The sequence below is a fragment of the Mytilus trossulus genome, chromosome 1 (genome assembly GCF_036588685.1).
Source record: "Mytilus trossulus isolate FHL-02 chromosome 1, PNRI_Mtr1.1.1.hap1, whole genome shotgun sequence".
Taxonomy (NCBI): domain Eukaryota; kingdom Metazoa; phylum Mollusca; class Bivalvia; order Mytilida; family Mytilidae; genus Mytilus; species Mytilus trossulus.
Window position 1 is genome coordinate 69,845,602 of NC_086373.1, and position 26,625 is coordinate 69,872,226.

At 31.8% G+C, this 26,625-nt stretch overlaps 1 protein-coding gene and 1 long non-coding RNA gene across 2 annotated transcripts; both read left to right on the plus strand.

Annotated features, from left to right (window-relative positions):
* Positions 1 to 1,090: 1,090 nt before the first annotated feature.
* Positions 1,091 to 4,419, plus strand: LOC134709843 (uncharacterized). The gene is made up of 3 exons (XR_010106065.1): positions 1,091 to 1,675; positions 2,606 to 2,728; positions 3,502 to 4,419. It is a non-coding gene; the product is annotated as an uncharacterized LOC134709843 (long non-coding RNA).
* Positions 4,420 to 20,289: 15,870 nt separating this feature from the next.
* LOC134692105 (uncharacterized) lies at positions 20,290 to 26,352 on the plus strand. Its single transcript, XM_063552551.1, has 5 exons — positions 20,290 to 20,707; positions 21,680 to 21,857; positions 22,500 to 22,597; positions 23,781 to 24,905; positions 25,553 to 26,352. The coding sequence occupies exons 1-5, from the start codon at positions 20,290 to 20,292 to the stop codon at positions 26,350 to 26,352; spliced, it is 2,619 nt and encodes an 872-aa protein (XP_063408621.1).
* The last annotated feature ends 273 nt before the right edge of the window (positions 26,353 to 26,625 follow it).

Sequence of the window (26,625 nt, forward strand, 5' to 3'; positions counted from 1 at the left end):
TACGATGCCCTTTACTTAATATCTTTAACCAGTTTACATGTAAGAAAACTGATTACTTGCTGGTTTAATGGTTATTTAACGTTCAACGTCAAATATGTGCTGCATGTTCGAATTCGGGATGAAATTTTTTTAGATATACATACTTTAGGCATGTCCAAAAGTAGTGGACGTCTGGAATGAAGGTAGAGAAATTTGAACTTGCACTGTCAAATGAGGGTATATTGGAAAGGGAAACGCATTTAGCCTTGCAAAAGGTCAAATACAGACCCATAATAGAAATTTTTCAAGTATTTAAGTATTTATGACGTACAAAGAACCTGATATGCCCTATACACTTTTCATCGGTTTTCATGTCTCCGTTTTGACAGGACTTGGCTGCGAAAATGAAGATCTTGCACGGCGAACGGATGCTCAACTTAACCAAGGATTTTACTGCCGTTGGAGAGAAAGGCAGTGATGCTTGATTGATATCTATCACCAAGTCATCCTAAGAGGGTATGAACAAATTAAAATCCCTACGTTACAGCTGATCTTTTATAATATTGCTAATGTCTTGAGATATGGTAAAATGTCTTGAGACATGGCAAAATGTCTTGAGACATAGGAAAATGTCTTGAGACATGGTTAAATGTCTTGAGACACAGCAAAATGTCTTGAGACGTAACAAAATGTCCTGGGACATAGCAAAATGTCTTGATACATTGCAAAATGTCTTGAGACATAGTAAAATGTCTTGATACATGGCAAAATGTCTTGAGACATAGCAAAATGTCTTGAGACGTTTCGTTTTAAGTCAATGTATAAATGCATTTCTCTACATGGTTGATTATAGATACACCATTGACAATGGCCATTTCTTGAGACATATAGTTAATATACTAGGCTAATAAATTAAATTGTAAAAGTATTTGCAATGGGGCCGTGTATTTGTTTTTCAATGGTCATAGCATTCACAAATATATAAAAATGGTTTTTAAATGAATTCAAATGTTCAAGTGGTGACTTTTTGTTTGACAGACAGATTTACAGCTCATGCAATATTTATATAAAGAGATACGAAAAAACTAGCAGGGTACCCACAACACATACTTATATGGCTAATTTGGAGATTTTTGTTGAGCGTATAATAAAATGTAGATGGTGTATGAATTATTAATTAACGAATGTATGATATGAAACATACAGATCATACCTTGGGGGCAGTACGTTAACAACACAAAATATCTCTGAATATGATATATCTCCCCAAAAGAGGCGTGGTTTGTCAAACATCTGTATTTACAGGTGCAATCTGTACATAGAAGATAAAATATCGGTACATTGTAGATGTCTACGGACTGTTTTTTTTTCTTGGTATGTCTTTTTGTATTTTGAAGAAAACAAAGTATTACAAAAATCTTTTACCTTGAGACAGAAAATAAATATCTTGATACTTTGTTGAGGTTAAAGAGCTTACCTGTTTTGGTATATATTTGTATTTTGAAATAAAATAGTGTATAAATAGAACACTACAGGAAATTATCATTATTGATCTATTAATTTGAAGATATTCATGATGGTTAAAAAATGTCTCCTATATTGATATTCATATGTTTTTGTTTCTTTTCTCACTCAAGGCCAAGAACTGTATTTCCTGAATAGTGTACATGTACGGTGAATCAGATCTAAATGAAATGTAAGTATATTTTAACATATAAATGCATGTTTTGAACGTTTATTTTTGCGCATGATGCAATTGAGACGACTTTATTATTTTTCACGTGTTCCGTTTTAAAAAGACATATACATAATATTGAATATAAACTCAGTTATCTATTTAATTCTTTCTGTACACAAAGTCGTACATTGTAAGAGATGTTGAGTTGTTATCAATATGTATACGTTATACGATGCCCTTTACTTAATATCTTTAACCGGTTTACATGTAAGAAAACTGATTAATTGCTGGTTTATTGGTTGCTTAACGTTCAACGTCAAATATGTGCTGCTGGTCCACCAATAATTAAAAAATAGTAGAAAAAAGCGCTATGTTTGCATATTGCTTAGAGTGCAATATTCCAATAAAAATAAACTACTCAGAAACCACTGATCTCAATATAATCAGCTAAAATACGGCAAGCTTTATAGAAAAGTTAATACTTGTATTAAATATAAACTCAGTTATCTAGTGTAGGCTTTCTGTACCAAAAAGTCGTACATTGTAAGATATGTTGAGTTGGTATCAATATGTATCCGTTATACGATGCCCTTTACTTAATATCTGTTACCGGTTTACATGTAAGAAAACTGATTGATTGCTGGTTAGATGGTTGCTTAACGTCCAACGGCAAATATAAAATGCATGTTCGGGATACGAAAGAAATAGATAAACATACTACAGGTATTTTCTAAAGTAGTGACGTCTGGGATAAAGGTAAAGGAATTTGAACGTGTACTGGCAAATGAAAGTAGATTTGAACGGGAAACACATTTAGCCTTACAAAAGCTCAAACACGGACTCGTCATAGAAATTTTGCTCGTACATGTATCTTAGTATTCATGACCTATAAAGCACGTGATATTTTCTTTACACTTTTCATCGTTTTTCATGTCTCCGTTCTAACAGGACATGGCTGCGAAAAAGAAGATCCCGCACGGCGAACGGAATCTCAACTTATCCCAGGATTTTACTGCAGGTCGAGAGAAATACAGTGATGCTAGATATCTATTACAATGTAATCCTAGAGGGGTATGAACAAATTAGAATCCTTACGTTACAGCTAAACTTTTATAATATTGCTAATGTCTTGAAATATGGAAAAATGTCTTGAGACATAGCAAACAAAGTGTCTTGAGACATGGAAAATTGTCTTGAGACATAGCAAAGTGTCTTGAGACATGGAAAATTGTCTTAAGACGTTTTGTTTTAGTTCAGAATATAGATGCATTTCTCTACATGGTTGATTATAGATACACCATTGACAATGGCCATTTCTTGAGACATATAGTTAATTTACTAGGATATTACATTAAAATTTTAAAAGAATTTGCAATGGGGCCGTCTATTTGCTTTTCAATGGTTTTAGCATTCACAAATATATAAAAATGGTTTCTTATTGAATTCAAATGTTCAAGTGGTGAAGTTTTGTTTGACAAACAGATTTACAGCTCATGCAATATTTATATAAAGAGATACGAAAAAACTAGCATGGTACGCACAACACATATTTATATGGCTAATTTGGAGATTTTTGTTGACCGTAAAATAAAATGTTGATGATGTATAAACTATTAATTAACGACTCTATGATATTCAACATACAGATCATACCTTGGAAGCAGTACGTAAACAAAACAAAATATCTATGAATATGATATATCTCACCAAAAGAGGCGTGGTTTGTCAAACATCTGTATTTACAGGTGCAATTTTTACATAGAATATACAATATCGATACATTGTAGATGTCTAAGGACTGTTTTTTTTATTGGTATGTCTTATTTGTATATCTGTATTTACAGGTGCAATCTTTAGATAGAAGATGAAATATCGGTACATTTAGTCTTGCAAAAGGTCAAATACGGACCTGTCAAAGACATTTTGCAGGTATATAAGTATTTATGAAGTACTAGGAACGTGATATTCTTTATACACTTTTCATCAGTTGTCATGTCTCCATTCTGACAGGACTTGGCTGCGAAAATGAAGATCCCGGACGGCAAACAAATCCTCAACTTAAAGGATTTTACTGCAGGTCGTGCGAAAAGCAACGATACTTTATTTTCATCCCCATGTCATCATAGGAGATGTGAAAAAATTAGTATCACTACGTTACAGCTGAATTTTTATAATATTGCTAATGTCTTGAGACGTATTAAATGTCTTGAGGCATGCACAATGTCTTGAGACATAATAAATGTGTTGAGACATAAAAAATGTTTTGAGACATAAAAAATGTCTTGAGATATGGAAAAATATCTTAAGACATAAAACATGTCTTGAAATATGGAAAAATGTCTTGAGACGTTATGTTTGTAGTTCATTATATAGATGTCTTCGGACTGTTTTTTTATGGTATATCATATTTGTATTTTGAAGAAAACTAAGTCTTACAAAAATGAGACAGAAAAAAATTATCTTGATACTTTGTTGATGTTTACGAGTTTAGCTGTATCTGTATTTATTTGTATGTTGAAATAAAATATTGTATAAATAAAACACTACAGGAAATTATCATTAGTGTTCTATTTATAATGGTTAAAAATTGTCTCGTATATTTATATTCATATGTTTTCGTTAATTTTCTCACTTACAGTCCAAGAACTGTATTTCCTGAGAAATGTAGTTGTACATGTACGGGGAATCAGATCTTAAAAATGAAGTATATCTTAACATATAAATGCATGTTTTGAACGTTTATTTTCGCGCATGATGCAATTTAGGCGACACAAAGGCAAATTCATAATATTGAATATAAACTCAGTTATATATTTTATTTATTCTGTACATTAAGTCGTACATTGTTAGAGATGTTGAGTTGTTATGTCATATCTTGAGACATATTGTCAATATACTAAGATATCAAATTAAACTGTAAATGTTTTATAGAACTACCTCACTTAATTTGTTACTGTTTCTTAACTGTTATCATTATATTTAAAGAAAGAAATAACTCATTTTAAAAAAAAATCGGATATTCAAAGCTCTGAACATTTTTAGCATTTTAAGACATATCTTTGCATTGCAAATAGCTATATAACCTGCGTCTTATTTGGATATTTTAGAATTGTACTAGCGTCTCTTTGGTGTGTTTGGGTAAAACTGTTTTATTGCATAGATGTCAAGATTGTTATAAATTTATAATAAGAACAGATTGATATGATTCATTCTACATCATGATCATACTGGTGAAGGATATATGTTATCTGAAATATTTTATATTGTTCATTTTATTATTTCATTTGTGATGGTATATCCTTTTATCAGTCAGGGGCGTTACTTAAACAAGTTATTTTTTTTAATTACTTGTTTAAGTAATTTTTGTTTTTGAAAATAATAAGATTACTTCATAGAGTTATTTTAATTTGCAATGGAAACATATACTTAATGTAGCTTTCCTGATTTTCAACAGCATTTTATATCATAAAATAAAGAATTTATCAGATTTGAGAGCAGTATAGAGATAAAGGGTTACTTTAAAAAGTTTTTTTTTTATACATTTTTGAAAAAAAATAGCAATTTCACTTAAAAAAAATAACAGAAAATACGTTTCTCTTTCAAAATCTTTTCCTCCCCGCACCAACGCCCCCCCCCCCTTCCCCTCCGGCCCATTTCTTTTTATCTACTGTATTACTTTTTAAGACGCATCCATCTAAATAAAGTCTGATTGATCTCCAGCTAATCACCCTGTGTTTAAACACAATTTGTTTGGCAGAAATTATCAAAAATTGTTTAAATATCTTTCTAACTTTAAAACACTGATTTAGATTCACGTTGTACACAACATATAATAAAATACTGTATGTCCCAGCTTAGAAAAAAACAATAAAGGAATGAGAAACCTTTCTTTTTCCTATTTAGAAACTACGATGTTTGTACGAAGATTAACTTTGTCGTAAGTTTAAGTCAGATAGCGGATTCGGGCGTGGGGGCGAACAGGTCGTTAACACTTGGATTGGACAAAGTATCGTGGTTAAGCTTAAAATCGTCAATGTTTTCTTTAGTCTCGCTACACTCGGGTGATATACTTTTTCCAATTTGATAGAATTACGCCCCTTTCAAAATCAAGGAACCGGCCCTAAAGGTTAAAAAAAATAGATTTGAACTGTGCAGTATAACTAAGGTAGTTAATGCACACCTTTGCTGTGCATTATCCAGATTATACCACAGTAAGAACAAAGAGATTTTACTCTGCCATGTGTTAATTATATATAATGGTTTACTTTAAACAAATTATTACCTTGATGTAAATTTGTCTCATTCGAACTCATACACTATCTTCTTATATCTATAAATCTTTAACATTTCACCTTAAACAACTGCTTACCAGTGCTCACAAACCGTCATTGTTTTTTCTATGGTCGGGTTGTTGTCTCTTTGACACATTCCCGATTTCCATTCTCAATTTAATTTTATGCTGACCTTTTTGTAAAGAAGTAATTTGGTCCAGTTAAAAATAGTTCCAATTTTATTACGTCTAAAGCTGTCAAACTGAGTTTTTCATTCCCTTAACACATAATTGTCAATATTTTCAGTAAGAACTGGTACAAGTTTATAATTTTGATATTATTCGTCCCACTACATGCACTAGTAGTACACTACACTGCAATTTGTTTTTGTATTTGTCCCATTAGAATTTATTGTCTAAAAGAAATGCAATACGAAATAACTGTGCATGTTCTCGGTCAAAAAGAAGAAGTTTATTGGCAAGGCTTCTGAAAATTGAAGTTCTGAAGTACTGATTACCTGGATGACCGCAAGTTCTAGTGGATGGTTACTAGCACTTGTCTCAGAAAAAAACATGTATTACCTGAAAGTGAAGTTAATGTACCAGGATAAAAAAAAAATCTGAGACAAAGGCGAGCTTAAATGGTGAATAAAGGACAGATAAAGGCATCAGTAGTATACCTATGTTCGAAATTCATAAATCGATAGAGTAAAAACATATCCGGGTTACAAACTAAAAATTAGGGAAACGCATCAAATATAAAAGAACTACGACACAACAGAAACACAACAGTGAAATGTAATACTCGTACATGCAGAAACAAACTATAATTAACATTGGCCATTTTCCTGACTTGGTGCAGGACATTTTTGGAAGAAAAAAATAGTGGGTTGGACCTATTATGGTGGTTGTCAATTCAACCTCACCGTTATAACTATAAAAGATTTTGATATCAAACCAGAACTGTTTTCATTCTCAATTATTTGTCTATGTTAATGATAAATACGTCTTCTCTTTGACAAGATTTTTGATTTTCGTGTTATCTGAAATCGTTTAATCTATAGTCTGAGGCTGCTCAATTTGTATCTTCAAAGTTCGGGACATCAGCATTTGTACATTTTTATTTGTTTGGAATATATATTATACCATTTGAATATTCATTATCATGAGTAATTGGTAACCGTATTGGATTGGATTGTTTGAATGAATCTTTTTTTCCCTTTTAACTAATGATTTTTTTTCTATTTCGAATTTACCCATGTGAAAAGGCTATAGCAGTGTGACCTATATCAGATTCTAATAGGTTAGTAGACTATTTACAGAAGCAGCATTAACATTCCGGCACTGCATCTGATCACTTCAAATAGAAATAGTCGGTAAAACCACATCATCGAAACAATGGACTAAACAGGTTGTTAACACTGTAATCTTTTATTAAGGTTCAGCAACATTTTCGAAATGATTAGTTCAAGCGTTAATATTGTTATTGGTACTGAATTTTACTGATATTGAGCCTGAAACCGGTCATGAACTAAATTTTTGAATTATGTTTGCGGTTACCTTGTACCATGTTACCAACAGCACGTACTCATATGGATAATTTGGAGATTGTCGTTAAGCGAAAACATAAAATGTAGAAGGTGTATATACATTATTAACTAACGATTCTATGGTATGAAACAGGGAGATCATACCTTAGAAGCAGTAAATAAACAAAACAAAATATCTTAAATATGAATATTATATATCTCCTTAAAAAAGTGTGTCCAACAGCTGTATTTACCGATGCAATTCTTAGATAGAAGATACAATGCCAATACATTTTAGATGTCTACGGACTTGTTTTATTGGTTTGCCATATATGTTTATGACTCGGAAACGACGTAGTACTCCAAATGACGATGGTCACGCTGAAGTGCGATGGTTTATGCCAAAGTGCGTAAGTTGGTACGCTGAAGTGCGATGGTCAAATTTTGACGTTGTTTTACCGTATAGCGGGTTATTTTCGCGGGTTGCAAATTTTCGCTTATTTTCGCGGATAGAACAAAATCGCCAAAATAAGTTCCGCCAAATTAAAGGTGTACATACAAAGATATGAATACAAGTTTTTAATCCGCCAAAATAATAACCGCCAAAATATTTCGTATACATTGTTCAATGAAAATCGCGAAATTTTACACCCGCGAAAATAACCCGCTATACGGTATAAACTAGCTAAATGCGACGGTTTTAAGGTGGAATCCTCCTTAATGTAGAGATGTAGTGGTTACCTCGTTCTTGAGAGGTAGTGTTTTTATTTGTGTTCAAGTCAGACCAAAGATTTTAATTTTAAATATGCTAATCATCCACTCATAAACATGTAAGCATGAATCAATATGTGGTCTGAAAATAGACTGGATGGCTCAGAGTAAAGAAAAAATAAGTTGAAAATGGCTTGACTCGTTCAATTGGCAGGAGGCAGAAAGAAAAAAAAACTCATCGATAAAAAACACATGTTCTTAGATATTTACAAATATCAATTAAAGATCTATATTTTACGACAACTCAGAATAAAACTGGCACTGGTAAAGGGTGTTTCTAAGTGAAATTGAATTGAGTAAACAGAAGTGCACGGTATAGACAAAAAATGTCACTGAAAGACTTAAACTCTTGAGATTTTGTTTTAATTTCAGAACAGATAACATGGATGACTTAATCAATGAAATATCTTGGCAAAATTTTTGTTGAATGTCCTTATTTCATACCAAAATAAATGTGAATTATACTATACACAAAAATGATGAATTCTTGACTTTAGTCATACAAAATTTTGTTTACAAATACAAATATTTTATCACACATGTGTTTACTATTTACAAATAATGACAACAGTGCAAACCTATAAAAAGTAAGGTCGTATTTCTTATATAGTATTATAGAAAAAGTAACCACTTCACATGTTAAACCTGATAGTTTATTATTAAGTTTTTTTATTGCATGACCTGTACAACTGTTTATCAAACAAAACCCCACCATTTGAACATTTGAATTCATTCAGAAACCATTTTAATCTGTTTTTGAAATCTATAACCATCGAAAAGCAAATAAACGGTCCTATTGCAAATACTTGTACAGTTTAATCTAATATCGTAGTTTATTAACTATATGTCTCGGGACATGGTCATTGTCAATGATGTATCTATAATCAACCATGCAGAAAAATGCATTTATATAATAAACTAAAACTGATTTTCTTAAGACATTTGTCCATGTCTCAAGACATCTTACCATGTCTGAAGACATTAGCAGTATTATACAAGTTCAACTGTATATAAAAACCTATTTGGCACAATTGAATTCACTTGATTCCAGATTAACAATTCATATAACTAACTTATTGCCAAGATTTAAACCGTTTGCTTCACTAGCAATATCATTCAAGTTACACTACTGTCAGTTGTGAAATAGGTGGTTGCTTTACGGTCATATTTTTATTCTCGGTCTCTTTTGTGACCTTTCTGTCGAGTCGAGAGCGCTACCACAAGACCAAAGAGGTGTTTATGAATACGTAAGATACATTGTCAAGTACCGTAATACGATTTACGTGTATGATAATATAGAAAAATATGTGGCTTAGATACCATGCCCACATTTCAATGTTCAGTGCACGACTTTGCCCGCGTCAAATTCTAATTTGGTATATGTTTTTTTTAAATATTTCATTTGTTGACCGGAAAGTAAAAAGGGAAAGATGTCAAACCAGCAAATATCGGTTTCTTTTGCTATCATAAATATGGACATAAAGCTAAAATAATCATCCTACATAACAAAACTGCAATCAAACATGCAAGGCATTTCCGTTTTTCATGCATATTTGCATAATCTTAACGTCAGACAGTTCATAAAACCAATTTGTGAACAATGACTTTAAAATGACCGTTTTAAAAATGTGAGGATAATCATACTAAAGGAAAATTCAAATCATGCATAAAATTACATAGACTCCATGCAGCATTTTGATTAAACAAGAAGTAAGAAAGTAACTGATTTGGAAACTGTAATCGATTTTTTCCCTGAAGATGCATCCTTTAATTTGACATTTTTTTACGGAAAGGTGACACAGTAGTATCAGAGAACTGAATATCTACATCTGATAAAAGTATCTTGAAATAAATGATAGAAGTACGTTCATGCATGAAATTACCAAACAGAAAGTCATGTTCCCTCTTACACTCTGGTATGTTTGAAACCTTTTTTTTAATCTTATCAATAAAATAAAACGAGAATATAATCTTGCTCAAATTTCATTAATTTTATTTTTAAACTTAATTTTGATTCAGAAGCTTATGAATTCACCGATTGAGAAATATATATATAGGGTCAACTGAAATGGTCGATGCGTTTAAATACCGGTAACTACTTGATTATTGCCATAAAATGTTTTTGTCAACAAAATCATCCAGAAATAAATATAAACTATGGGAAGATTAATTAGTTATCAAAGGTACCAGGATTATAATTTATTACGCCAGACGCGCGTTTCGTCTACAAAAGACTCATCAGTGACGCTCAAATCAAAATATTTATAAAACCTAACAAGTACAAAAGTGAAGAGCATTGAGGATCCAAAATTCCAAAAAGTTGTGTCAAATACGGCTAAGGTAATCTATGCCTGGGATAAGAAAATCCTTAGTTTTTCAAAAAGTTCAAAGTTTTGTAAACAGTAAATTTATAAAAATGACCACATTATTGATATTCATGTCAACACCGAAGTGCTGACTACTAGGCTGGTGATACCCTCGGACACGAAACGTCCACTAGCAGTGGTATCGACCCAGTGGTGTAAATAGATATCAAATGTAATATAGCAGATAATGAATATTTTATAATGCCAATATTACTGATTTGTGGGTTTCTTCTGTATAAATTTATGAAACATTTTTTTATTATTTGAAATATACCAAATTTTATTTAAAAATAAAATGTAACAAGTTTACTATCGCCTATTTTATATATATGTTTTAACTAATATAAAAACATACAGGAACAAATTCACTGTCAAATTTTAAAAAGACACCTTCTTATAACTAAACAAACAACCCAATAATTAACAAAAATAAAAATTTTGCTAAATGAGAATACCTTATTTTTAAAAGTTGGATAAATGAGAAGACACCGTCTGATCACCTGCATGCATGGTTAAAGGTATTACTCCCAAAGGTATTGTGAGGTGACACGTCAAGGTATTCAAGCGATTTCATGTCGGGTGTATAATATAATACATCTCTGTCTCGCGTGTCCGATAGTGATATACTAAAACTCAAACGCTTGTTTATAAATAACATTTCTGGTGTAAAGAATATTATTTATAAAAAACTAAATAACTAAAAAAAAAGATTTAATAAAATAAAAATCTGTTTACACATTTTTTCGAAGGGTAAATTTGGGAAAATGTATGTATTCTTCTAGATTTCAAAAGTGAAGGACAGTTTGAAACATACCAGAAATATTGATTTAACAAAAATATACGCATTTGTCGACCATTCGTTTGTACGCCTGAATAGAAAGTTACGGAACTATAAATAGTTGTAATTTAAAATTATATACCGGCATTTTTTCATTGAACACAAGAAAGAAACATACATTGTGTTTAATTTGGGTTAAAAGTTTTGTAAATAGACTAGTCCTCGCATGCCAACAGTATGTTATAATGGGATGTCGATGGACTATTGTATACGAAAAAGAAGAAAAGAAAAAACATTTTGAATTAAATATTAAATACAGGTCGATATTTAACTTGCTTTATGGTTCAACGAAGTTATGGACATGGTAAAATCACAGATTTCTATTTCAATAAAATTGTTCTCGAACAAAGGAAGGAATTCGTCATCACAATTGTTGGGTATAATGTTTTATAATGTGAACATAGTTCTGAAAGTACTTTATGCCAAATTTCATGTTCCGACATGCATGTTATGTATATGCCACTGGACGTACACTAATTATCCCCAAGGAATGTGAATATTTAGCTGGAAAACTACTGAGTATTAAAATTTCAAATTAAGTTCGGGATTTATTTTCTTTCTTGGTATTCAATAACAGAAAAAAAGAATAAACTGCTTGTCCGCTAAATAGGGGTTTTCTTGTCATATAAAATAATTATAGTTATATTAAAAATATAGAAAAATTACATTAAATTGGTTTCTATTTTTTTCCCCTTCAATATCGTTAAAAAGATGTGTGTCTAAGGGGAACAACACAAGAACCCCTTCATACTTTAGTATGAGAGTATAGCATGTAAACACTCCTTCTCAATATGGTTGTATTGGAAATCTTTTTCATACAGATTGACAACTCATGGTCCGATATGTATGTAATATTTGCCACATGACGCCCATAGTTCTTTCTACCATCATCATCTGATTCTTTGATACTGCTGTAAACATCGATGATTCACACCCGAACAAAATGGGAGTGATGTATCTTCAGAGCTTGGTTTGGTAGGTGATCACTCAAAATCGTTATTTAAAAATCCTGTTTTTGAGATGTAGATTCACTTCAATACCGAAATTTCGGCTATATCTTTCACAAGTTTATAACACGGAGAAGCATACTTTTCTTATATAATAACGAGTGTTGCCTGTCCGGTACATGAAAAGATCGGTTAGAAAGCAAGTTTTAAATTTTAGTTAGATTGGAAAGTTAATTCGAGGGTTGAAAATTGAAAGCGCCAAAATGAGGTTGGAGTGCTCAACTGGCAATATTTCTATTTCATTAACGGTGCATTTGATAGGTTTATATGGGTTTTTTTTATTACCGGTTCTTTTATTTAATCTTTTTAATAACCAATGGATGCCGTAGGAGGTCCAACAGAGTTGTGATCAAGGATTACTCGGCATGACCAAAAATATGTTGGTCCGAGAAACATGAACACTCAAACCTGACCAACCTTGAATTTCTGCTGACAAATGTCCTTACTGAGTGAGAGATACATTTTTTTAACATCAAACGAAAACTTTGAATGTTGAACGTATAACATGTATAAGGAGTATTATTAAGATTTTTTTTTCAAAATATGAGTTTCATTTTAAAATAACACGTCATATCGTACTCTTAAGGGAAAAAAAGCGTTTTCAATCTCGACATTTAAGGGAGGAAAAAAAAAAAGAAATTGCAAAAATTTACAGGTATATTTTTAGGTTCGTTCGTTTTAGTTTGTAGTGAAGATGAGATGTGAAAGCTATTTTGTGGATGATTCAACAAATTGAATAAAAAAGGATATGTATGATTGTACTGTTGATTGGTGCAGAAAAATAATTATTGTTTATATTACGCTAGCCATAAGCATAATTAGTTATTGCACGACGGGATCGTAAACTCGCAAAACCGAGTATACTCGATTTTCAGAGTTCGCCTTGACTGGTTAACTGTACACCAATATTGCTTTCATGATTATATATGAATAGTTTTTATGATCTTAATACTATACGTTTTTTGCATTGTTTGTCGTTTTTATCTGAAAACCAAGATTTGTTTTAATTTACGCTACATTTTAAAACCGAAAAACTTAATTATAAAAGCACTGAACCCATATCGTTATTTATTGACAGAGGCCACAGCCTCTACAGAAAGGCAGATCACGGCTTAATATATAGTAAAAGCAAAGTTTTATGCGTAATTTATTTACAAAAACATGTATATGTTTTTGAACTGTATTGCTTATATGATCATGATCACGGAAGTCTTAATTTTATATATTAGTTTGCAAAATTGTGATCAAAATTTGTTTTTTAAAACAAATAAATAATTTTGTAGTCGTTGAAATATAATTGCATTATGGGTAATTTTGGATCGTGTAGATAGAATGGGGAATGGTGTATGGTGTAAGGTGTAAGGTGTATGGTGCAAAGGTGTAACGTGTATGGTGTAATGGTACATGGTGTATGGTGTAATAGTGTATGGTGTATGGTGTAATGGTGTATGGTGTTAGTGGGAAGTTTACACCATCCGAGGACTGTAACGTAGGAAAGTGGTGAGTCCGCACCACATTAGAAAAAAAATTTACAACTCTGTTGAAAAGGGCTTAATAAGATCGATTTAAAGCAGAAAACACAGACCGCACGTAGCATGGAATTACATCCCCATAACAAAAAAGAAACTGATCACAGATATGAGAGAATTTGCAGTCAATAACAAATAAGTAATATAAAGTAATGTTTCTTAGACTTAAACATAAATCAGTGTACATCCAATGTCAAAATATAGTTAACAACAAATTATAGTACTTTAAAGTGCATATTATGTGTTTAACAATAATATTCAGTATGAATTGAATTTAACTGTATTTAATAAAATTGTGTGGAAGTGGAATATAAAAATTAGAAAAATCAAAAACATCCACTATTTTCATATGTTTTATCATGAGATACTGCTTCTTACATGAATTCAGATAAAATGAAATAACATTAAACATTTTTACATTATTCATTATTATTAAGTCTTTCAACTTTTCTGTGGAAAGACTTATTGTTTTTCTTCTGATTATTATTTTTTTTCCGTCAAATTTTGTTCTTGCGATAAATGTTTGTTTCGCAATATGTCGCTTAGATATTTTTCATATTGTATTGTATAGTTTATGCGCTTTTAAATTTCACCCTGCTAAGCCGAACCATTTTCTTTGTGAGAGTTATCTCCCTATTCACTGTTTATCATCTGTGTGCATCTCCTTCGTAACAAAAAAAGATATCGACAAAATTCTTTTTACACATTGTTCGTCAAATCCTCAGAAATTTTTGGCTAATTTGGATCGAAGCGATTCGATGAAATTTTATAGGAGTTATCTACCTTTACAGAATAAATTTGTCGGTATGTTTTTTTAACTCATAAACCGTTAACCGTATAACCCTGGAAAGTTTCTATTTGAGTCCCCTGGGTCCTAACTTAGAAAATTAGGTCAAGGTCAAAGGTCAAGGTCAAGTTCTCAATTGTGACTTTTGCTTGTTTTTGCCTTTTCTCCGACACATTGAGAGATACATATAAAAGAACAAGTGCAAAATGTCAGTTTTATTGTAATAAAGATATGCTACATTTAGTCTTATACAATACTTATATATGCCCCTGAAATGTCTTCATATGAGGTTATTTGATAATAACTTCAATTAAAATCATTATAAAGACATTTGACCTCATACAAAAGGTTAAGTGACAAATGACCTTGAAAAATGGCTACCGGAAGTGACCTTTAGAAAACCGGAAGTAGCTTTTTTTGCAATTTTTTCACCTAAAAGTACCCAGAATCCATATATTTTGTCATATAGATACATAAAACAGATTACTTAAGACTAAAAATGACTTCCAACAAACCGGAAGTGGCCAATTATCTCCCATTCTACATACAAAAGTATATAGAAATTATATATTTTTGAAATCAGTGTGAAAGAAGTAATCATATGAGACCGGATGTGACATTCATTTTACCGGAAGTAGCATATCATCTCCCTTATATCACCCAAAAAGATAATTAAACCATCATTTATCGCATCAGTATGAAAAACTATCTTCTTATCAAAATTTCTTTGGTGTGGAAAGACTTTGAATTGTTCTCTGAACAATTGGTTTTTAATTTTCCTTTAATTCATTCTGAAAATTAAAATACAGATTAATTGCTCAGCCTTATACACAATTTGAATTCATTGAGACATGAAGCACAAATCTAAATAGCACCTGACATCTCAAGACACACATTTTTTATTTCAAATTTGGAATGTAATATTTATAAGATTTGAAATAAATATTATTAGTCTGCTGTATTTTTTTTCGAATTTTTCAATGGTAGAAAATTGTGACCTTCGTGCATATTTGTGTATCTTTTAGTACAACTATGTTTTCTGTACAAAGTCAAAAGATGAAAAATTATTTTCATTCGTTAAGTGTGTTTGAGCGTTTGCTTTTTCAAATTGACATTGTTTAATAGGGGGCATACGATATTTGTGTTTTTTTACTTTTTAGTGACAAGATTCTTTGTACGGTCATTTGGTTGTAAATGCAAAGGTAAACATGCATGACCTTAATAATTGTTGTCGTCATAATACGCTGCATCATTATATTTGTGGTGTTCCTCGTCATTCAGACCTGCACGTTATAACGTTGCACATGCACATGTCATTCTTTTATCAAATTAATCACTGTCATTGTACTTTTACTGTTACCAATTTTCCTAATATGCAGTTTCATTTAAGTATCTCTATATATCAGGTATTGCACATCTAGTACAAATATATAAAACGATAGATCTATGAAGTTAAATGCATTCAAATATTGGACGAGTTTCATTTGAAACAGCAATTATATTCAGTTTAAACTTTTTCTTTTCCCTGATTTATTGTTCAACTAAATATTAAGAACAAAGTAAACATATTTTGTCGTGTCAACAGTTTTATAGATACTTGTTATTCATGTGTGGAGAATATGAGTACACAGACTAAGACGTTTGAAAAGATTAAATCATATATGCATTGGTGTCATGGTTGATTTCAAAAACATCTTGCCCAATAAATGCCCCTATATAATAAGTTGGAGTGAAGAAAAGTAAACTTATTAATAAGGGATATAGTTACGATACTGTTGTCAGGTCATTAAAGATTGCATATTTTGGCTTTAATATTGATTCATTTATAGGGTATTTGCATCGGAACTAAACACATCTATTTAAAAAAAACAGATGTTGGCATGACACGGGTTATTTTTTTCTTATATACTTTATGATAGTATGAAACTAAACCCCTAACCGGCGGGATTGTGCCTGATATTCATATGATGACGATATAATCTTACAATCAGTTTAATTGAGATCTGGAGCTAGCGTGTCAGTTAACTGCTAGAGGTCTGTTGTTATTTATGTATTATTGTCATTTTATTTATTTTCTTTTGTTACATCTTCTGACATCAGACTCGGACTTTTCTTGGACTGAATTTTAGTGTGGGTATTGTTATGCGTTTACTTTTCTACATTGGCTAGAGGTATAGGGGGAGGATTGAGATCTCATAAACATGTTTAACCCCGCCGAAAGTTTGCGCCTGTCCCAAGGCAGGAGCCTCTGGACCTTGTTAGTCTTGTATGATTTTTAATTTTTGTTTCTTGTGTTTAATTTGGAGTTTAGTATGACGTCCATTATCAATGTACTAGTATACATATTTTTCAAGGGGCCAGATGAGGGATACCTACGGGTGCTGGAGTTTCTCGCTACAGTGCAGACCCATTGTTGGTCTCTGACTGTTGTCTGCTCTATGGTCGGGTTGTTGTCGCTTTGACACATTCCCCATTTCCTTTCTCAATTTTACTACTGTGAAAGTACTTTTATTCGTGAGGTACCAATTTTCGTGGTTTTCGTGGATGACTTCATCCACGAATTTAAGTGTCCAACGAAATAAAACAACCATTGTCCAAATCAAGACATGGAAAGATCCCCATCATTTGGGTTGACTACTGAATGATCTAGAGAATATATTGAAAAACGCCAAATCTAAGAATACTTTAATAGCAGTCCCAAAACTGCAATAGGTGAATTCATAAGCTTGTTAATCAAAATTAAATTTGAAAATAAAACTAATGAAATTTGAAGCGAGATGATATTTTCCTTTTATTTTATTGATAAGATTAAAACAAGAGTTTCAAACACACCGGAATCATTTTACTTTGTGTTGATGGTCAATAATTTACTCAGGCAGTTGAATCATATCGCATTTTGACATTTCTGAAATTGTAAAAAATATATCCTTTTAAAAAAATAAGATATATTGTAGATAAATACAGAAAGAATGAACATCGGATACCAAATAAAAACACTATATAGAATAAACAATATCATGAATATGAGGCGACATGTATTTTGAAGAATAACTGTCATAATCAAAACTATGAAAACAAGCTCAAATCGATCGTATGATAGATTATTAAGGATGCATGTGTTTATACGTGATCTTTTTTCAATTAAGTGTTGGCGGGAATCTAGAGAACCACGTGTTAAAGGAATGAAAGATTTTTCATCATGTTTCATCATGTTCAAATTAATCTATTTGGATGAATATTCCAGTGTGTGATCTAAAAAGTCGTTGAATAATTTATTTTAACGTATTTAATAGAAATTTAAAAAATTGATAATAACCAGTCGCAAAATGTCAGTTCCGCCAGTCGATTTTATGTGACATTTCTTTAATAAAATGTACGAACATTCGCAAAACTGTTTACGTTACTCTATTTCTCTTCAAAAAGACAGGAATCAGTTGTTCCAAGTTTTCGTTTGTAGTTATGGTGTGTATGTAGATAAGATTTGCGGAAACCTGTTTGAAATGTTTTACAAATAAATAATCCCTTAATCGAGGGACTGTCACTCAGACAATTGGTCATTTTACTGATGTAGAAAAGAAAAAAAGAAAAACTGTTTAACTCAAAAGTGGAATTGGTCGTATTTAAAACAACGTTCCACTTATTTTAATATATGCCTGAATCACAATAGTCCATATGCAAAAAAAAGTGCTTGATAAAGGAAATGTTCGAAACAAAAAAACGTAAATGAATGCAACACTATCCTGTATTTGTGCAATACTATGAAGGAACTGCTTGGATACTGGTGACCATTCTATTGCAACCAATTACAGCAAACCAGTGCCTGAAAACATAAATAAAAAACAGCAGAAACTATTCTATAATATACTAGATTATGAAGATGGTGTCCGAGCGAGAACTTCTCTAGTTCATTACTTTAGGAATATGTATTTTAAGTATAGGGGAGGGTTGAGATCTCTTAAATTTATTTAACCTCGCTGCATTTTTGCGCCTCCCCCACTCAGGAGCCTCTGGCCTTTATTAGTTTTGTATTATTTTTTAATTTAGTTGCTTGTGTACAATTTGGAGTTTAGTATTGCGTTCATTATCATCGAAGTAGTATATATATTTGTTTATGGACCAACTGCAGGACGCCTCCTGGTGCGGGAAGTTCTCGCTGCATTGAAGAGATTTTAGTAACCTTCTGCTGTTGTCTGTTCTATGATCGGGTTGTTGTCTCTTTGACACATTCCCCATTTCCATTCTCAATTTTATCATTTAGGTGGTATGGGGGTTTTAAATAGTTAAACTATTTTTTACAGCACCTGCTTTGTTTTCGAGAGCAAATAAACAAGTAATAAAATGTACACACATCAATGAACAGCTGAAACCCCCAAAACCGTGAGATAAACACAGGAAGAAAACAAAGTTCCTGCTTCTTGCAAGACAGCCGTTATGTTAACATTTTTAGCAGTTGATAACTAAATAGAATGTCAAAGTACAATTGGTAAATTAAGTGTTATATAACCTTGTTTTGATCAAGATTGTTAAACCTATTATTGTATGTTTACTCGCTCGCCCTCACTTTTTAAGCTTCACCTCAAACATTTGAAAACTACATTATTTTTGTTTCATATTGACTTTCAAATTAAAATGCTGGATATTTCCAGGAGGAGTAAGATAGTAAGTCTTTAAATTAATCAATACACTGCGCTTTTTAAAATTCTGATGACAGCAAAGATTATGATTGTTACTAAAATGAGTGCAACTATTCTATGCCAGGAGTACATTTCAAAATACAAAATATTGCTACTATTTATATGAATTGTTAATCTAGAATTAACTGAATTTGATTGTGCCTAGTAGCTTCTTATGAAAAAATTTACCTTCGTTTTCATAATGTGCTTTAGTGTAAAAAATGCGATTATTCATCAGTACGCCTGACAACTTTTATGAAAAGGTCTCAAATAAGTTAAAGCTGTTGACTGAATTTCATATATGATGAAACGGTAATTTTTTCCTTAATTCCACTGCCCATATCGTGAACTTTGGTATAGAAGATGGAGGTTGTTTCAAAGTTCAATCTATATCACATATTGTGTTAAATTTTCATAGTATGACATGATATTCATTTTCACGGATTTTACATGTAGCACATACCACAAAGGCTTTTATGATGCGGCTTTTCGAAGCAAAGTCTTCTTTTTGTTGCAAATAAAAAGCTATTTGAACATTTAATTCGTTGCATACATTAGTTAACTCCATTGTTTTTACCCCTCTATTCTATGTTGATCCGCTCCTCTAATCAACACGATTGGTTAAACTCAGTCACTCAATAACTATTGCAACCTGTCTAATATCACTGACCAGAGGTTTTTAAATTATGCACTAAACTATCAATTTGAGTTTTTAATACCTTAATTTAAGGCGTATTATACATTTTAACCTAAGTGCTTAAGGTGAGAGGTACGTAAATGAACGCCTCTAGCGGAAAACGGGAAAATTTGCGTTCGTTGTTATGAGAGTTATTCCCCTTACACCAGAAAAAATATTTTCAAAATGTCGGAAGAAATTCCGCTTCGACGTAAAAATGGTCAATTTGGTGGTAAAGTATTCAACAATTCTCGTCAAAATCTAACAAAAAGTGTGGTAGTAGTAAATGAAATGTCTTGTCCAAATGAAACATTGCTTCCCTCCCAAGAAAATGATAGTAATAGTACCTTGGCATGGCGTGATGGTCGAAGAGTGGTTGAGTTGGGATTATTAGCTGACCAACTTAAAGCGTGTAAGAACTGTTATTCACCTTTATATCTTCACAACTGCTCAAAAGAACAAAGATATGGCCTAGGAAGTATATTGTATATACCTTGTGGCAGCTGTCCCTACACCAACTTAATAAACACTGGTAAACGACACAGATCAGAAACATCCAAAAAGGGAATGTTGATATGGGATGTGAATACTAAATGCAGTTTGGGTAAGAATATTACAAAAACTTGCATATATACACACAATAACAAATAAAAGCGTACTATGTAACGTTGACTTTTTTTATTTTCGTTCTAATCTTTGAAGTTGAAGACTGACACTTACTTTACAGTAGTTGCATGTACAATATCGTTTCTAAAAGTAAAAACAACTGTCTACACTCAATTCGACTCTCTCAAGAAAATAAATAAAGAGTAAATACTCCTTTATATGCTAAATAATGAGAATGAGTTTTATTGATTTGACAATCATTTTTTCACTCTAATATAAACATTTGGACGTTCATACAAATAGAAACCGTTGTTTACAGTGCTTTCTTTCACGTCCGCAATATGGTCTATTAATAGAAGTGGAAATTGCTAATACCGAGAGTGAAAAAAGTAGGATTAAAACAAATAATTTTTACTAGAAATATTGAACATTGAATTTTAATTGTCGCGTGAAATGAAATTTTCAAAATGCATAAATCGGAAGTGATTATTATAAGCAAGAGAAAAGGAAAATAAAATTGACTGTGATACGAAATATGGATGACATTGTGCACACACAGACAAACGGGAAGCAAAGTAGTCTTTTAAATAAAATAAAAAAATAAAATAAAAGAGTTTACAAGTTTATTTTATTTTGATTTGATAAGAATAGTATCGTGTTTTATGATTATCCGTTATAACCGCCGCCTCAAAAATTAAAAGATAAGGCGAGTTCATATAGTATACAGAAAATTAGGAAATTTGTGCGTGCATTGATTAATTCATTTTGAAATAGGAAAATATATGTCTCTAGTTATTGCAATTTCATTTAAAAAAAAGTATTAAAATGTAGACTTTGGGGTTGGTTTTTGCTTTTGTAATATGTATTTTTCAAGTACAAACATTTCATATAAATGTCTTTCCAATAAAATCAAATTTTATTACATATATATCGGATACATTGTATTTATGAAAAAAAATCGTTTGTTTAGCCTATTTAGATGCTGGAATGGATCCACACCAGACAGTGAATTTTCTTGCTGGCATTAACATCCCCCCAATAGCAGTTAAGAATTTAAAGATCAGAGAAAGAGAAATCGGTAAAACTATTGAAAAGTGTGCTGAAATGTCTTGTCAGAAAGCTTTACAAGAAGAAATAGATTTAAGCAGGTAAGTCAAAATTTTATATCTATTAAAAATAAGAAGATTTGGTATGATGCATGTATTAAGAAAACTATCCACGCGATATATTCTGACATAACAACTACATGTATAAGACCGTAAGGCCGGCTGATCATAACGAATAGGTAGCTTCAACAGGCCCCGAAATACAGTAAAACAATTTAAACGAAAAATACTAACGATCTAATTTCCTTACAAAATAATAGAATGAAAATAAGTATGAAACACATCAATAAATGACAACCACTGAATTACAGGCTCCGTACCTGGGACAAGCACATATAGAAGGTGTTGAGGTTAAACTTATCCTGGCTACCACACACTTGGGATAGTAATGTCTCTATACATGTAGTTTATAGTTGAACAATTTAAAAAAAATCCTTTATGAAGAAAATAAATCATTGCAAATGGTGAACATCTAAAATTAAATCTTGAAGTGTCGATGTGTTCAGTTTTATGAAAAAACGAAACAAAATTCAGGCATCTCCTCACAATCAATAATATTTAATTCAATAAAAGATGATTTATAGTCAGATATATTGAAAATAAAGTTAATCGGATTGCCAGCGTGTGTGATTAAATAGACCTAGTTATATAAACTACCCATTAACAAGAAACATATATTTTTAGAGATGAAGATGATAATTTAAATGGACCTTCAATAACAGTTTCTTTTGATGGTGCTTGGCAGAAACGAGGAAGTGGAAGAAGCTACAGTAGCTTGACAGGTATGCCTATATGCATATAGTAAAACGATAAATAGCTAAAACAGAGATTTCACGTCACCCCCAAAAATCACTTCTTATTTAGTTAATGATTTTGTATGCCCAGAGTCTAGAAGAAGGAGCATTAAGAGTAATCCTTCACCGTCCGGCTGTCTGTCCCATCTTTGTTTATACAATCTTGCTTAAATTTAATAAAAGAAATTATCAGTGTTAAATACAACAATTTGCAGACATATAAAAAAGAAGATGTGGTATGATTGCCAATGAGACAACTATCCACAAAAGACCAAAATGACACAAACATAAACAATTTTAGGTCACCGTACGGCCTCCAACAATGAGCAAAGCCCACTGAATTACAAGCTCTTGACTTGGGACAGGCACATGCATAAATAATGTGGCGGGGTTAAACATGCTAGCGGAATCCCAGCCCTCCCCTAACCTGGGACAGTGGTATGCATGGTTCAAGTTTGGGCTGTGAATCGCTTACTATTCTAGAGTTATGCCCTTTTAAATGGGAACATTGTTTCTTATTATATATGTCATGTGAATTTTATAAATCTCATATACATTACTGAGTATCACAACATGTAAACAGTATTCGAATTTCAGTATTGGGTCTTTTGCCGTTCTGAAATTATGCTCTTTTTAACTCGAAATATTTCAAAGCTTTGGGCGGGGCATTTGGGTTTTCATATAAATTATTCTTTTCAATTTTATACATCGTCTGTTTACGGCACGTATTATAGTATACTGTTGTTCGTTCATTCGTCGGTCCGTCCGTCCGTCATCAACATGTCATACATTACCGCAAAAACGCTTTAACCAATTCTCATATAACTTTGGTGAATTGTTTATATTTATTGTTGTGAGCTCTCATTCGTTTTTCATAAATTGTTTATATCTAAATATGTAAAATCCATTTTGATTTTCATAAATTTCTTATATGGCATTGAGAATAAATTGAACTTTATTTGTTTATAGTCTGACAACAGATGTACTAAGTATTGCACAACAGCACCTTGTATTGCAAAACAGTAATAATATATGAATATAATTTCAATTTATATTACTTATTTTAAGTTCTGTGACTACATTTATTCAGAAACCTGTAAAATGTCAAATATTTGACTTGTACCAAGCTTGAATATGAATGTCGTTATAAATCATATAATTATATTGGTAGGTCATGCTACAATGATTGGTGAAAAAACTGGAAAATGTGTGAGTCAAGGAACTAAATCAGCAGATTGCAGAAAGTGTATGTATGTGGATGAAAAGGGAGATGGACAGCACGATTGTAGGAAAAATCACAGCGGAAGTGCAAAGTCGATGGAGCCAAACTTAGCCGTTGAAATGGTGCAGGACCTGCAATGCAAAGGATGCACAGTTTCATGTATAATAATGGATGACGATACCACTACTCTAGCTAGACTTAAACAAAACATTAATTCTGATATTGTTAAAAGGTCAGACAAAAACCACCAGAGAAAAAATATTGTTAGTGACTTATACCGCTTACATGAAAAACACAAAGGTAAATTGTCAACAAGTACTATAAGCTACTTGACAAAAGATTTAGATTATGCGATAGCCCAAAACCAGAATCATGCAGAACAATTGAGCCAGAATATTTATGCTATCATTCCCCATTCTTTTGGTGATCATTCTCACTGTGACTTATCGTGGTGTAACTACCATAAAGATCCAGAAAATTACAAACACAAAAGTCTTCCGTATGGCAAAGATTTAAACGGAGAGGAAATGTTTGCTGATTTGTCAAAATTGTTTGATTCTTACGCAAAGAACTCACATAAATTAGCTAACTGTGGCAGCTCACAAGGAAACGAATCCTTAAATCAAATAATCGCGTTAAAGGCACCAAAAGCTAAGCATTTTGGGAGTAGCCAATCCCTTCCTTTCCGAGTATGCGTGGGTGTTATTCAGAAAAACGAAGGTCGTTCTTATATACCACAAGTATACGAAGCTCATAATTTGTCACCGGGAAAATTTACAGTAATGCATACGGCAAAAATAGACAAAAAGCGCAAACATGACAAAGTAAATGCAAGTACCCGGGAGGCAAAGAGAAAAAGACTAGTCAAAAAAGGAAAATTCAACATAAATCTAAAGGCCAAAGAAATACGAGAAGGCATCACATATGCAACCTCTATATCTGCACCAGGAAATTCGATAGAGAAAGCTGATGATATTTCACCCATTCCTGATCCTGAACCAGAAGTGACAGAAGATCCCGTGTCTTTGAAAGACGAAACATTTGTTTACTTTGACCTTGAAACTACAGGATTCGGTAAGAAATTAATTGTTTTTGTTGATGGCTGTCTTTTATTATATAGCCAATAGAATCGTTATCTTTTTTCGGCTACAGATTATTTTCCTATTTATGAAGAACTTAAACAGCCAGATCTTCTTTGATTTGAATCTACACTGAGTAATTGGAAATTTATAAACAAAAAACAAAAACAACAAATAAAAAAACACGATCAGGCTACACCAGTATGTAAATGTTATATGTGTGCCTAATATTTATATGTCTTATTGTCATTCAAAAAGGGATAAAATACAACTTGGAATATAATGCGTTGCTATTCTATAGGACCTGAATACATTATTAGAAATCTTTATAGTATCACAGTATATTTAAAATGTCTTAGCGTTTTTACCAATACTAAGAAGTTTGAATAATAATATCAAATGTATTTAACATTATGCATACATAATAAATAGGCTAAATAATTATGAATAAAGAGAGAAATTAACTGGAATTCAGAAATTCAGAGGACATGCATTGAATTGTATGCGTTTCCGTTAGTTTTGCTAAGTAACATAAACGATAATCATTGTAGTTTTTTACTGTGTGCATCGTAAGATGAATGATAGGACGGCAATTTTTAAGTATTAATATCAAAGACTTATTTTGAATTGTTTCTTTTTCAGGTACTGATTGTGATATCATTCAATTAGCTGCAGCATATGCCAACCAAAATTATAATCGGTATATGGTACCTAGTCAGCGTATCTCGCCATCTGCCTCTAAAGTAACCGGGTTTTCAAAAAGTGGTTTAATTTTGTACAAAAACGGGGAAATTATGCAGACAGATGAAGAACCTGAAATTTTTAAGCAGTTTATTTCTTGGCTTCCAAAAAAATGCATTCTGATTGGTCACAATTCAAAAATTTTTGATTCCAGGATTCTGACTAAGGCTTTACAAAATAATAATGTCATGAAAGATTTTGAATTGAAATGCGTTGGATTTATTGACACCTTATCATTGACGAAAGAACTACTACCAGACAGAAAGACAAGTAAGCAGTCATACAACCAGGAATCACTCGTGAAAGATATTGTTGGAATTAGTTATGATGCACACAATGCCATTGGTGATGTGCAATCCCTGCAACAGCTGATCAACACGTTAAAAGTTTCTCCAAGAATGCTTGAAAAACACAGCTTCTCTGTTCGCTACACAGTAAACATGATCAGTAAGCTGCAGCTAACTAAATCTAGACTGGAGTCATTTAACAACATACCATCTTCTTTTTGTTCAAAGACAATGCTGAACAAAATTGCCAAATCCGGTTTACGGTTAAACCATCTCATCCTTGCAGGAAATAGAGGAGGTGTTGATGGTATACGCGAATTGCTTACAGAACAGATCGACGGGAAACCCCGAGTTACCAAAGACAAGAAGATACTGGACTCGATTTCAGAACATATTATGTCATTGCAAAACTAGAAAAAAAACATTGTCTGAACGTTTATACATTATTTTTTTTATTTTATATTACACGTTTAGTTTCTAGATAAAACACATTACGATTTTATAATATTGACATCAATTCACGATCATTGAACAAAACAAAAAGTAGGATAAAAGGATAATGGAAGATTTGCATCAAACTTTGATATATTGTGTAGGTTTTATCTATAAATTACGTGTATCCCCTTTGCTTTTATAATATAAAACATAGTCACCATCTAATTTCAGGATGGAATAATAAATCAGTAC

Bases quoted from the DNA above. Each gene is read 5' to 3' on its own strand.
- LOC134692105 (XM_063552551.1), top strand. From the start codon at position 20,290: ATGTCGGAAGAAATTCCGCTTCGACGTAAAAATGGTCAATTTGGTGGT. The intron at 21,858-22,499 runs GTAAGTCAAAAT...ATATATTTTTAG, and splicing joins GAAGAAATAGATTTAAGCAG to AGATGAAGATGATAATTTAA. The intron at 24,906-25,552 runs GTAAGAAATTAA...TTTCTTTTTCAG, and splicing joins CCTTGAAACTACAGGATTCG to GTACTGATTGTGATATCATT.